The sequence below is a fragment of the Penicillium hispanicum genome, assembly GCF_028827665.1.
Source record: "Penicillium hispanicum strain IBT 35686 chromosome Unknown utg000007l_segment0_segment0, whole genome shotgun sequence".
Lineage (NCBI taxonomy): Eukaryota > Fungi > Ascomycota > Eurotiomycetes > Eurotiales > Aspergillaceae > Penicillium > Penicillium hispanicum.
The window spans coordinates 2,470,857-2,484,053 of record NW_026623199.1 but is presented as its reverse complement, the minus strand read 5'-3'; the positions used below and the strand labels follow the sequence as shown (position 1 = coordinate 2,484,053).

General features: G+C 39.7%; 4 protein-coding genes across 4 annotated transcripts; 1 reads left to right on the top strand and 3 right to left on the bottom strand.

The window, feature by feature from the left end:
- Window positions 1–43: 43 nt before the first annotated feature.
- On the bottom strand, window positions 44–956 carry N7459_008702 (high-affinity Cu transporter CTR3; the record flags this gene model as incomplete). Its single annotated transcript, XM_056947870.1, has 3 exons — window positions 44–654; window positions 722–752; window positions 804–956. 3 exons carry the CDS (start codon window positions 954–956, stop codon window positions 44–46), a joined length of 795 nt encoding a protein of 264 aa, XP_056797380.1.
- Window positions 957–1,282: 326 nt separating this feature from the next.
- N7459_008701 (exosome non-catalytic core subunit SKI6) lies at window positions 1,283–2,220 on the bottom strand (the record flags this gene model as incomplete). The annotated part of the gene is made up of 2 exons (XM_056947869.1): window positions 1,283–1,790; window positions 1,925–2,220. 2 exons carry the CDS (start codon window positions 2,218–2,220, stop codon window positions 1,283–1,285), a joined length of 804 nt encoding a protein of 267 aa, XP_056797379.1.
- A 288-nt stretch (window positions 2,221–2,508) lies between these two features.
- On the top strand, window positions 2,509–5,720 carry N7459_008700 (putative DNA excision repair protein (Rad26L); the record flags this gene model as incomplete). The annotated part of the gene is made up of 2 exons (XM_056947868.1): window positions 2,509–2,687; window positions 2,768–5,720. The coding sequence occupies 2 exons, from the start codon at window positions 2,509–2,511 to the stop codon at window positions 5,718–5,720; spliced, it is 3,132 nt and encodes a 1,043-aa protein (XP_056797378.1).
- A 295-nt stretch (window positions 5,721–6,015) lies between these two features.
- On the bottom strand, window positions 6,016–6,897 carry ssuA (RNA polymerase II subunit A C-terminal domain phosphatase; the record flags this gene model as incomplete). The annotated part of the gene is made up of 1 exon (XM_056947867.1): window positions 6,016–6,897. One exon carries the CDS (start codon window positions 6,895–6,897, stop codon window positions 6,016–6,018), a length of 882 nt encoding a protein of 293 aa, XP_056797377.1.
- Window positions 6,898–13,197: the final 6,300 nt, after the last annotated feature.

Below are 13,197 nucleotides of genomic sequence, written 5' to 3'. Positions count from 1 at the left end.
GTATTAGCATGGATCCAATCATACTCACGACAAGAAAGAAGACTTACTCCTTGCTCATTGATACGGGCTCCCACGAAAAGATCAGCGAGCCAAAGAAAGCCCCGATGAAAATGCAGATGATGATGTACCCGTTGAAGTACATGGCCAGCAGCATGATGAAGTACGCCACGGCAAACTGCAGCATGTGCAACAGAGCGCGAATCACCTGCTCAACCGGGGACGGACGGTAGGACTCGAGTGAAGCGGAATCGATGGAGTCTCGCTGGGAGGTGACATTGGCAGAGGAATTAATATCGGCTGTGACAGCATGGTTCTGCTCTCCGGCCTTTCCATCCGAGTTGGTGTCGGGAATGGGTGTGATGAGATCATCAGAGGATGGAGTATTAGCGCAGTAAGAAGTTCCCTTTTGTTTCTTCGGGGTAGCGTGTGGTCCAGGAATGTTCCGACTGTTGGCCTTTGTGATTGTTGCAGGCAGACCTGAGGCGGAGTCGGACAGATACGTGCGTCGCAGGCGAGCTCGGCGAAGGATGAAGGCGTCGTACTCCCGGCCCACGCGACGCAACAGCTCGAGGCATAGAACAAGAGCAATGACCCCGATGCAAGAGCCAGCAAACATGCCGCGGGACTTGATATGCCAGCCACTCGAGAGAAAGCCTGCATCGAGACATCTGGTTAGTATGACTCTCGGAGTGGTGATCTAGGAAAGGGAAGCTCTGCGTACACGCGTCAATGGTGTTCCAGTTCCATAGCATCTGATATCCCCATGTCAGTTAGAGTCCTATCTTCGATGGTCAGCTACTGACCGAGATCTTGCAGCTCATGTCCATGCCTTGCATGCCGGGCATGGCCGGCATACTGGACATGGGCGGCATGGTCGAGGAATCGACTCCCATGACGGCCACAGTCGAGCTCGGAGCCATTGCCATGGTCATGGTCATGGAGCTCATGGAATCCATGCTGGAGAATGCGTCGGTGCTGAAGGGAGCAGTCGTACTCGGTGATCAGCTTTTGAAGGCAGCGAAAGCACCAGGCAAGATGGGATGACAGCGTGCAACCTGCAGTATGCAACAGAGAAAGATAAAGGAGAAGCGACTACGACGGGGTTGGCGCAACGCCGGGACGTGAGCAGATTTCCATGGTGGAGGCGCGCAATTGAGCAGATTTTGTTGCCCATCCAACCATCAAATGGAGTATATTGTTTTAACACCAGAAAAACGCCCAGAAAATGCAGAACTCACACACGTAACAGGGTATCCGATCGGGTTGGTCTCGCGCGGTCTGGTCACCCCCGGCTCGAGCCCTTAATCACACCCTCCAGCAGCTCGCGGATTTGGCTGCACCCGTCGATGCCCACCGCCAGCATCGTCTCGATATAGGTACAGTGCATCTTGGAGTCCATACTTAGCACCGCCACCTCCGTCTCGTTTTCCTCGTCGTCCATGCGGTTCTCTCCGACAGGCACGGCCGTCGTGGTGCCCACGGTGAGTGCGGGCAGCTCCTGTTCCTCCGGCAGGGCGAGGTCCAACAGCGGGTCGAGTTCGTCATGTCGAGGATCTTTGGGGGTCGACGCACTGCCGCTCATACCGGCGGTACAGCCACAGAGTAGTCCCGGCATGGGAATACCAGCATCCACCAGCGCCAAGGTGCACGCATTGATTGCGGCCGCCAGAAGAGACCCATCCGCCGATAGAACTGAGACGTGGATGCTGATCGTACTGTGCGGGTAGAGATAGGTGTGCAGATGTGACTGGAATGCAGACTGTAGAACGGTCGCAACGCGCGATGATTGCCTGGGAGAGGCGAGAGTTAGCATTGCTCGGGCAAGAGTCCTGTTCCTATTCCAATTGCCTGAAGGGCTGCGCCCACATCTCAAGGAAGAATCGGCAGATAATGCATGTAGGAAAACAGAACGGTGGAGATTTACCTGTCACTGCCACCCGCTCGCCTCTTTCGATCCACACTGGCGAACCCAGCGATATTCACGTCCACGGCGACGACTGCACCGGCACCTCCTCCCGCACCACCTGCGTCGCCTCGTCGACCCTCAGCGGGGCCATGAACGGAGCACATAATGGCCGTGTTGCCCATTGAAAGGTAGGAAGAACCGGAGCTGGCCGGGTTGGTGGAGATCTGGGCTTGAAGTAGGCGCAGTTCGTTCCATCGGCGGCCATCCAGGCGGAGCCGGGTCAAAGGGTATGTAGTGGAAGTGTCTAGAGGCATCTCGACGGCTTTGTCCTGATATGTATGACCGAGTCTGCACAATGGCGGGGGATTCTCAAAGAGCGAACTCGTCGGGCTTTGGTGACTGAGTGGGGAGATGCAGTTAGGCAGGCAACGACTCAGTCGCAGGGAAGATACAACAATGGCCAAAGGCTTACGCAGTGGCAGTCGCGTTGACAGTGCAAGCCACAATTCCAAGTCAATTGGGAAATCCTGGCAGTGTAGAGCGCAGAGCGCGTGTGGGAGCAGAAAGGTGATCGGGCGGCTTTTTTTTCTCGCCGATTCGGAATGACATCGCCAAGGTCTCCGCCTTCGCGACGAGTCGCGCCTGACACGTCCAACTACTCTACACCACTTGCGACAGGCTCGGAACGCAGTCACGACTATGCAGATGCTATGGACGATCGCAGCGGGCTCCCCGAGATTATTACGATCGAGTCCGACGACGACGACTTGGAAGTGACGCGGTATTTGGACTCGACGCCCACTTCGAGTATGCAAGTGTCCCCGGAAGTGCATGACGTGCCACTCACATTCTCGAAGACAGGAACTCTGGCCACATTAAGTCCGAGAAGCCGGCACCTCTCAAATCTGAGGCCACCGAGGCTTCTTCACGACTTTCGTTGAGTACGCCGGTTCAAATACCGTCTGATGACAGCGACGATGGGTTCAACGATGGCGAGGCAGCCTACCAAAAGTTCAAGGCGCGCAAATCTCTCAAGCGTCGACAGAGCGCAGCCGCAACCCGCAAGGCCAAGGTTCCGAAGAAGGAAGCGCCGAAAGGCGACATAATCGTTGGTCGTGTCAAGCCGGAGCGGGCAGCGCCGAGAGTCAAACGACCGCTGAAGCAGTATGGCGACGTATCTTCAGAAGATGAATTGATGGAACATACATTACCAAGTTATCTCAAGCAACGCCGCTCTCAGTTTGATCGAAAGCAAGAACATCTGAGGGACCATGGGTTAAAGCTCCCACCTTCTTACGACGATGTGGATTTCTCAGACGACGATCGCCTTGAGCATTTGCAGGAACGGCCGTCATTTCCAGGCCGGAAGCCAGTCCGCGAATACAAAGACATCACTTTACCATACTCCCTTGGCCTGCTTCCTGCCCCCATCGCACAGTGGTTGCGACAATACCAAGTTGAAGGCGCCGCTTTTCTCCATGAGATGTTTGTCTACCAGAAAGGCGGCGTCCTTGGGGACGACATGGGTCTCGGTAAGACAATCCAAGTCATTGCATTCTTGACAGCCGCCTACGGCAAAACAGGTGATGAACGAGATGCGAAGCGGATGCGCAAGATGCGTAGATCAGACAATGACGCTTGGTACCCTCGCACCCTGATCGTGTGTCCCGGAACCCTTATCTCGAACTGGATCGCCGAGTTTCAGCGATGGGGATGGTGGCATGTTGATGTATATCATGGCCCGAACAGGGATCTCGCACTCCATGCCGCGAGATCGGGACGAGTCGAAATTCTGATCACAACATACACAACCTACGTGCATAACAAAGACTCGGTGAACATGGTGGAGTGGGACTGTGTGATTGCGGATGAATGCCATAAGATCAAGGAGAGAACGTCTGAAACAACCCGGGCCATGAACGAAATTAACTCCCTGTGCCGTCTTGGCTTGACTGGCACGGCTATCCAGAACCGATACGAAGAGCTATGGACTCTGCTAAATTGGACAAACCCCGGTGTACTGGGTCCAGTGACGACCTGGAAGGCCCAAATTTCGGAGCCATTGAAGATCGGACAATCGCACGACGCAACAATGAACGAACTCAGCAAGGCTCGCAGGACAGCCAAAAAGCTCGTGGAGAACCTGCTGCCACAGTTCTTCCTGCGACGAATGAAAAGCTTGATTGCGGACCAATTGCCCAAAAAGAGTGATCGAGTAGTGTTTTGTCCTCTGACCTGGACTCAAGCAGAAGCCTACGAAAACTTCCTGGACAGTGAGATCGTCCAATATATAAAAAACTCCACGGATCCATGTGGCTGCGGCTCGGGAAAGAAAGCTGGTTGGTGCTGTCGAAGGATTATTCCCGGCACAGACTGTAGTTGGCAATCATACGTCTTCCCAGCTATCGCTGTGTTGCAGAAGCTTAGCAATCACCTGGCTATCCTGATTCCACAAGGTAATGACCCGAAGGACAAACAGGAGAAGGAAAAAGAAATGCTGCAGATTGCCATGCCTGAACAGTGGGAGGATCTATACCGCTCCCGTGACTCGATTGTCAACTACGCCAACCCGGAATTCTGTGGTAAGTGGAAGGTTCTTCGCAAGCTGCTCAAGTGGTGGCATTCAAATGGGGACAAGGTCCTTGTTTTCTCGCATAGCGTGCGGCTATTGAAGATGCTCCAAATGCTATTCAACCATACTAGCTACAACGTGAACTATCTGGATGGCTCCATGAAATACGAAGATCGCGCCAAGGCTGTGGATGAGTTCAACTCTGATCCCAATCAATTTGTCTTCCTCATCTCGACCAAAGCTGGTGGTGTTGGGCTCAATATCACATCTGCGAACAAGGTCGTGGTGGTGGACCCAAACTGGAATCCATCCTATGATCTTCAAGCACAAGACCGAGCCTACCGTATCGGACAGGTTCGAGATGTCGAGGTCTTCCGACTTGTCTCTGCCGGTACCATTGAGGAGATTGTCTACGCTCGGCAGATCTACAAGCAGCAACAAGCAGAAATTGGATATAATGCCAGCTCCGAGCGTCGATACTTCAAGGGCGTGCAAGAAAAGAAAGACCAAAAGGGCGAGATCTTCGGGATGACAAATCTCTTCTCGTATCAGTTCGATAACGTTGTTCTTCGGGATATTGTCAATAAGACCAATGTCGCCGAGAGTCGAGCCGGCGTCCAAGTCATGGACATTGACTTCGAGGAGGAAGAGGATGCTCACGGCCCCGGCGAGAGACCTATCAAAACCGAAGAGGAAGCAATGAGCCAGTTGGCAGCGATGATCCGAGGCGATGGGGCCGACGAAGGGCCCAAACATCAGCCTCAAACGCGCAGGCATGATCCCATTCAAGCAATTCTCTCGAGCGCCGGCGTGGACTATACCCATCTCAATAACGAAGTGATTGGTTCATCCCGCGTCGAAGCCCGACTTAGCCGCCGGGCTGAAATGACCTCCATAGAGTCTGCCGCCGATGTGCAGGTGTTTGAGCCCTCTTCACAGGCCGACCCATCCGCATCTCCACGAACTCCACCCCCTGCAACTCCGGGCTCTGTCTTCCACGGCCCGAATGGGCAGCCCTTCCGTTTCAGGTATAACCCGCCAGCGGATGTGAAGCGCCGCCAGTTTTGCAGTATGGCGCGGCGCTTTGGATATGCAGATGCAACCGAGTTTGCACTTGTAGTTGAGAGCATGACCCAGGCTCAGCGGCGGGCCTGTCTGGAGCGCTGGTACCGGGAGCGGCGGGATTTATTACTCTCCCGGAACGAGAAGGTCAAAGATGAAACGGTCAAGGACGAGATCTGATTGCACTTGGTCTGGAAGTCCAGTAGACGCTCTTTGCTGGACGAAGCTATATGAATTTTTAACGACTGACTTGGCCGTTGGATGAAAATGATACCCTCCTATTGTGTTGACCCTATTGTTCAAAGTAGAAAGCTGTTGGTAGTAACGGCCATGGTGTGCTACGTTGCGCGCTCTAATCGAGTTTGAAAGTAACCATTATATTATCATTCGATCCCGATTCGAATCACTTGAGCTACTGCTAGACGGGACTTGCCATTGGGGTATCAGAGACAAGAACAGAGATGAGACATCAAGACTACAGCCAAGCCAAAGTCCACAACGCCGGCAAATTCGGGTTCTTCTCCTGCCAGTCCGCCAGAATCTCAGGGACCTTCTCGTCAAAGCTCTGACGTGCTGCACCAGCTCCGTTCTCCCAGCCTCCGGGGCCGTGCAACTGCCGCTCCGCGATAGCAGCCGCGTTCAGGCGGTTTGCCAGGTCGAGAATGGCGTTTCCACCCACCAGCGCCTCCTCGTGGTTATCCTTGATATCGACGTTGAAGACGTGCACGGGGCGGTTCAGCGTGGAGCCCTTGTTCATCAGATCGTCGACGACGGCATCCCAGCAGCGCTCTTCGCAGGTGATGATGACATCGACGACGCCGCCCTCGGTGCCCAGAGCGCCCTTGTCGCCCTTGGAGATGTGGTCGATGCGTGGCACGCCGGGCACCCAGTCCTGGAACCGCTCAGGGCCCCATTTCAGCTGGCGGTTGCGGTCGAGCATGTTGAGGATGCCGTTGGTGCGATACAGGCGTTCGTCCTTGTCGTGCAGTTCCTCGTACATCTGGTTGTAGGAGGTGGTGTTGAAGCTGTAGACGTTCGGCTGGGTAATGGACGGTCCGGGGAGACGGACGAGCGAGCCCGTGCCGAAAGAGATCACCGGGAACGCAGTGGGCGCGGTCGACAGCCGCAGGTGTGCTTCCATGGAGCGATTATTGTTGGATGCGCAGACCGTGCAAAACTTCAGTTTCCATGAGTCGGGGGCCGATGCCTCGGTCTGGCTGGCGTGGGCTGCACTAGCATCCTTTGTTTCGGTGGCTGCCATGTCGGCGAGCGCAGCCTCGGGGGGCGGAGGGGGAGGGGGAGGAGGTGTTTGGGGAGTTGTGCTCCTCGTGTTTACACGGCGAGGGTCATATGCCATGGTGGGAGAGAGACTATGGAATGGAGAGACTAAGAGTGGGATGGTTCCGAGAGCAATGGAAATTTGATCACGGGGGCTTGAGGATGGGTTTACAATATCCTGTTATAGACTAAGGAGAGAATTAGCAAGAAAATCCCTATCTCGAATGGAATCAAGCATTGGTAGGTAGCAATGGATGTAGATCAGAAAGATGAAAAGCGTATAAAAGAGTTTGTCCGCATAGCAGAGCTCAGACAGCTCCAATAAAGATGGTTCATCATATAAAAAAATAACAATACAATCGCAGCTCGACCGACACGTACCTTGCAAGAACCGTTCATTATCCAGAGAATCTGATTGTGGGCAACACCGTGTCATTCATTGGGGCCGCAGCCCTTGGGGAGAAGAAGGAAGCAAGTTCTGCGCGGCCGGAGGGCCTCTTTTAGCGCTATGCGGCTGACTCATCCACCGCGGACCTCACCTGGGCAGCCTACCTAGGTGGGCATTCAGCTCATTAGGCCTTGGAGCGGGTCCGCCAAGACCTCGGATTCGGCGTATTATAACCCCGGTCTCCTAGGCCTAATGAGCTGCTGCAGCTCGTTAGGCCTAGGAATTGATGATTCCCTGGCTGGTTAGGTAAGCCATTTTCATATCCCTGTCATTAATCTCCTATCCGATCTGGTTTAACCCCTGTCACTCTGCAGCATAGCATCGCACATATTCTTTCCTCTACCACTATTCCCTACATCAGAATAGGCCAATCACGCTATTAACAGTCTTCTTTATAATCTCCCAGTATACCTATTTCTATTAAGAACTTGATTAAGATTAGAATTAGCTTCAGAGAGCTCTGTTTATAATAACTGTGTTAAGGACTATATTAATAACTAAGTCCTCTCTAAGTTATATAACTTAGTAAAGACTGAATTAGTATCTTTAGACTTAGTAGAGATTAAATTAGCACTTTTTTTCTTTAATTTAGGCCTAAACTAAGCTAATATTTATTATAATAGATTAGTTATCAGTTCTAATAGTTAAAATCCTATTTAGGTATATAAATTTTAAGACTATATTTTTATTTTTAAATATTTTTATACTAATTAATAGGGTATTTTATACTTTATTTATTTTTAAAAAGATCCTCTTTAAGGAAATTTATATAATAATATTATAATTAATAAGGTTTTTAAAGATCTTATATTTTTAGTAAGTTATCTATATATTTAATATATATATAATATTAACTGATTATATCTTAAGTATAATTCTCTATATTTTAGCTATACTAAGTAAAAAGGATTTAAAGTATATTTTTTAAGAAATATATTAAAGACACTAAAATATACTATTAGCACTAATAATATAAATATAATAGTATTAAACACTGTTAGTTTATATATAATAAGCTTATTAGGCTATTAATCTAATATAATTATATTTGTCGGAGTTTAAGGACTTAGGGAAGGGTCTGCCTTAGGCCAGAATGGCACTACTCCAGATCTGGAAGTCTGTTTTGAATAGATAGGATGAATTGAATTGATCAAGGATGATGGTTCTGGATAGGAAAGCTAGCAGTCTATATAGGGTGCAAAAGGGATTATATAATAATAGGGGTAAACGATAGGAAATGAGGATCTGCCTAGATAGGCAGGGATGGAATAGATAATTTGGAATAAATACGCAATTTATGATATAATTCCTATATTATTGAATAGAAAAAGGGGTAAATAGTTAAGATAGAAGGAGGGTTATCCCTTAGATACTGATTAAGCGGAATAGAAGGGTAGAAAGAATAGATACCTAGAAAATCAGAGGGAAAAAGGAAAAGTTTCTGGTTTGAATCCTAGTTAGATTAGAATTAGATAAATAGATATTCCTAATAGGAATTCTCTAATCTAATACACCCTTTTTAGCTTAAAAGGTAAAGATAAGATTAATTAAGCTAAAAAAAGTGCAGTAATATCTCTTAGATTTATCTGATCTATAAAAGATAAGTATTATTTAGATATAAAGGTCTTTATTATTCTATTAGTAATTATCTGATTAAATAGAACCTATCTAATCTTAATTCTGCCTATTTAGACCTTTTACTATAGCTAATAATAGTAAATATTTATATAATATAGTTTAGTGATAAAAATAGAATCTTTTTTAACTAAAAGATTAATAGTTCTCTAGTTATTATATATTATAGTAATATTATATTCTAGATTAAATTAAATTACTTTTAATAAATACTAAGTCTATAGAAGCTATTTAGATACTACTAATAAAGTAAGAAATTTAGCCTTAGTAGTTAATATAGTAATAGTCTTTTATTTTTTTAATACTTAATTAATAAGGCCACTAAATAGGGTAAATATATAATCTTTAATACTCTTCTACTCTATATTATCACTATAGTTAGTATTATTTACTGCCTAAAAAACTAGGCTAGAATATATACTACTATATATAATAGTATAGTTTTTAGTCCTATATTAGTATATAATTATATACTTTATAGTATAAAAATAATATAAATAAAGTTAGTAAATAAATTTAGAGAAAATCTAATATATTTTAACTAGATTAGGATAGATTATAATAGTAGTAAATAGGATAGAACTAACTATCTATTAATAGATATAATATTAGTTTTAGTTAATAATAATATTTTTATCTAATTAGTTAAATTAATAGAGGTTTTTATTTAAAAGTAAGGTCTTTAGTAGTTTTTAATTAATTAACTAAAATTGATAAATAATCTTCTCTATATAAGAATCTTAGTAGATCTATAGCTTTTTAGCTAACTAATCTTAGATAATCCTTATACTAATAAATAAAAAAAGCTCTTTTATTTTAAAATTATAAAAAGTATACAGTTTCTGCCTAATTTCTATAGTATAGATATAGTTACTAGGGTAATAAATATTAAATAGGTTATTAATAAAGATTATAATAAAGATCTTTCTATCTATATAGATATATAGATCTTCTAGGATAAGAAGTAAGCTTAATTAGGTTAACTTTAATCTAATCTCTTTTTACTATAGAAAGGGTAAAATCCTAAATCTATAAAGTGTATAATTTAGGTAAATTATATAATCTATCTTACTATAACTAAGTAAGGTATAGTAGTAAACCTTTTTATATAGGGTATTATTTAAAAAGGTATTAATAGTATCTATTTACTATATAATTAGATTAAATATAGCAATAATAGCTAATAAGATCTTAAAGGATCTAGCAGTAAAAATAGTAGCTTAAGTATTTAAGGATTTAACTAATTAAAGATCGCTATATATATATATATATATTTTAAACTGAGATAGAAAGCTATTTTTATCTAATTTATAGAAAAAAACCTATTAAAATAGTAAAATCTAATAAATAGTGTAATCTAATTAGTTAATATTAGTATAATTAGTCTAATATAAGTAAATAATATTATCTTTTAGGATAAAGGTCTATATATTTATCTAATTTAGTTTCTAGTATTCCACTTCTATTATATTATAGAATTTAGATTTATAGATATAATAGTTAATATTATATAGTAAATTAAGAAGTAAAAGAAGGTTATTAATAGTAATCTTTTTTAGCTAATTTAGTAAAATTATAAAGAAATAGTATAGTAATATATTAATAGTATTAGTCTAATATTATTTATTAATTAGATTAGATAATAGTAATCTAAAATATTTTAGGCTAAAATAGGTATCTTAATTAAATCTAGTATTATTAATTATAACTATTAGTTCTAAAAGCTACTATTCTATTAGTTCTAGGTTATAGATAAATAGTATTTAAGATAGAAAGGATATATCTTTATTATTATTATTATTATTTAATATATTAGAAGATTCTAATTTATTGATTCTATTAAATATAAGAGGAGAGAGTAAAATATCTTTAATAATTTTATCACTTAGATTATATAGATAGTAAATTATTTCCTCTTTTAGATGATTTTAAGGACCTTAGTAGATATTATTTACTTTATTTATATTAATATTTATATTATTTATATTATTTATACTATTTATAAAGGAAAAAGATTCTAGTATATTAATATTTTTAATAATCTTATTAAGTTTAGATAGTATAAATATCCTAATTTAGTAGTAATTATTATTAAAAATAGGTATATTATTATAGATAAAAGAAGGATAAAAAAAGCTAGTCTTATTAAAGATATAGTTATATATATAGATAATATAATTTAATTAAGAGATCTAGATTTACTATATATTTAAAATATTAAAACTAATAAGATAGCCAATTTAGGTATAAGATATTAGTTTTTTTAAGTGTAAAAGATTCTTAATATAAATATAGGTTTTATATCTATAAATTTAAAGATTTAATAGATCTAGTTTCTGCACTATATAACTAAAATATAATTAGCTAAATTAATTAAATAAAGCTTAATATAGTAATTTTTATCCTAATTAGCAGTTTAGGACTTAATTTAGGATATAAATCACTGTATTAATAACTTTAAGCTATAGATTTTCTAAAAGATTAATATTTATATATATAGATCTAGCTAATAAGATAATTAATTCACTAATATATTCTATATAACTATTTATCTTAGAATAATAAAGTAAAGTGATATTAGTCTTAATTCCTTCTTTTTTAAAAAAACTGGCTAATAAAAGAAAGTTTTAGTCTCTATTATAGTGGATTTACTTTAGTCTAATACTAAAATAGGTATTAATAAACTATATTTTATTAGATAGGGCTTTAAAGACTTAGTCCTTTAATCTAATATTTTTTAAAAGATAGTATTAGGTAATAGGGTAGAATAGGTAGCTAATATAAGTATTATAATTATATATATAGATTATATATATAAGGTCCTAATATAGGGTTTTAAATAATTTCTGCCCTATATTTATAGGATAGTAGGATATCTAGTACTTAATTTTGCTTTCTTAGTAGATATTATATAATCTAATAGTATTTATTTAATCTTCTTTAAATATATAATTAGTTAGTTTAATAAAGACTCCTATAATAGCTAATTCTAGATAGGTTAGGGCTTTAGTATTAATATATTTTAGTCACTAGTGCTATAGGTTAAAGATACTTAAGGCTAAATAAGGCTCTACTAACCTAATTATATAAGTTTATTAGTAGAATTAAGTAGGTTTTTAGTCCTAGATTATATAGTATAGACCCTAGATAGTATATATAGAATAAATAGGTATATCTACCTAATTTTTAAAGAGATAAAGATATATATAATAGAAGATTCTAATAGATTCTATATATAATATAGAGAAGATATTAAGATAGAAACTTAGTGTATATATATACTGTTTAAGATAGAAAGACTACCTATTATATAATTAACTAAGCTAAAATAAAGCTATTTTATAGCTAAGAATAGTAGTAGAGCTATCCCTAACTAGGACTTCTTCTATTAATATATATAGTTTATAATTAATAAATTATATATAATTATTATATATATAGATATTAGATACTATATTATATACTAGTTAGTCTTATAAGGTGATTCTTAATTAGATAGATAAGTATATCTAAATTATTAAATAAATATATAATACTGGTTTTTTATTAGATATAGTGTTATCTATAGACTTAGATAATATAGATTTAATAGTTTTCTTCTATATATAAGTAAATTTAGGGTAGTTATATACCCTTTTAATCTAATCTTTAGCCTTTTTAGATAGCTTTTAATTAGTTAGTTAAGTTTTAGGGTTAGTATAATAGTAATTAGTAAAGTTATATAAACCTTTATATAGGTCTTTATTATATAGATAATATTATTTTCTCTATTATAGATTTTCCTAATTAGGTTTAGACTAAAAAGTAGTATAAACTATTTTTAATAATAAGGTTCTTAATTAAAATAGGTTAAAATAAATTAATTTATAATAGTATTTAATTAGGCTAAAAAAAAAGATAGATTATTAATAAATTTACCCTCTTTTACCTAATTAATTAGATTATTATATTAAAATTCTATAAAATATAAAAACAGAGATATAATAGATTCTAAGAAGTTATATAGTAGATATTAAGGGTTTTATACCTTATTTATATTTAGTATTTTTACTTTAAAAAATAGGCTCTTTTACTTAGTTAGCTATATATTAATTAGTTAATTTTTAGTAGGTTTTTACTAAAATAGGTACTATTAATAGATTATATAATATTTATAAGTCTTAGTAAAAAGAGTATATTTATTATATAGTATTACTATAATATTATAGGGTTAGTTAAGATTAAATATAATTTATTAGTTATCTATAAAAAGAGTAGATAAGATATAGTTAATTATATAACTAATATAGCTAAAGA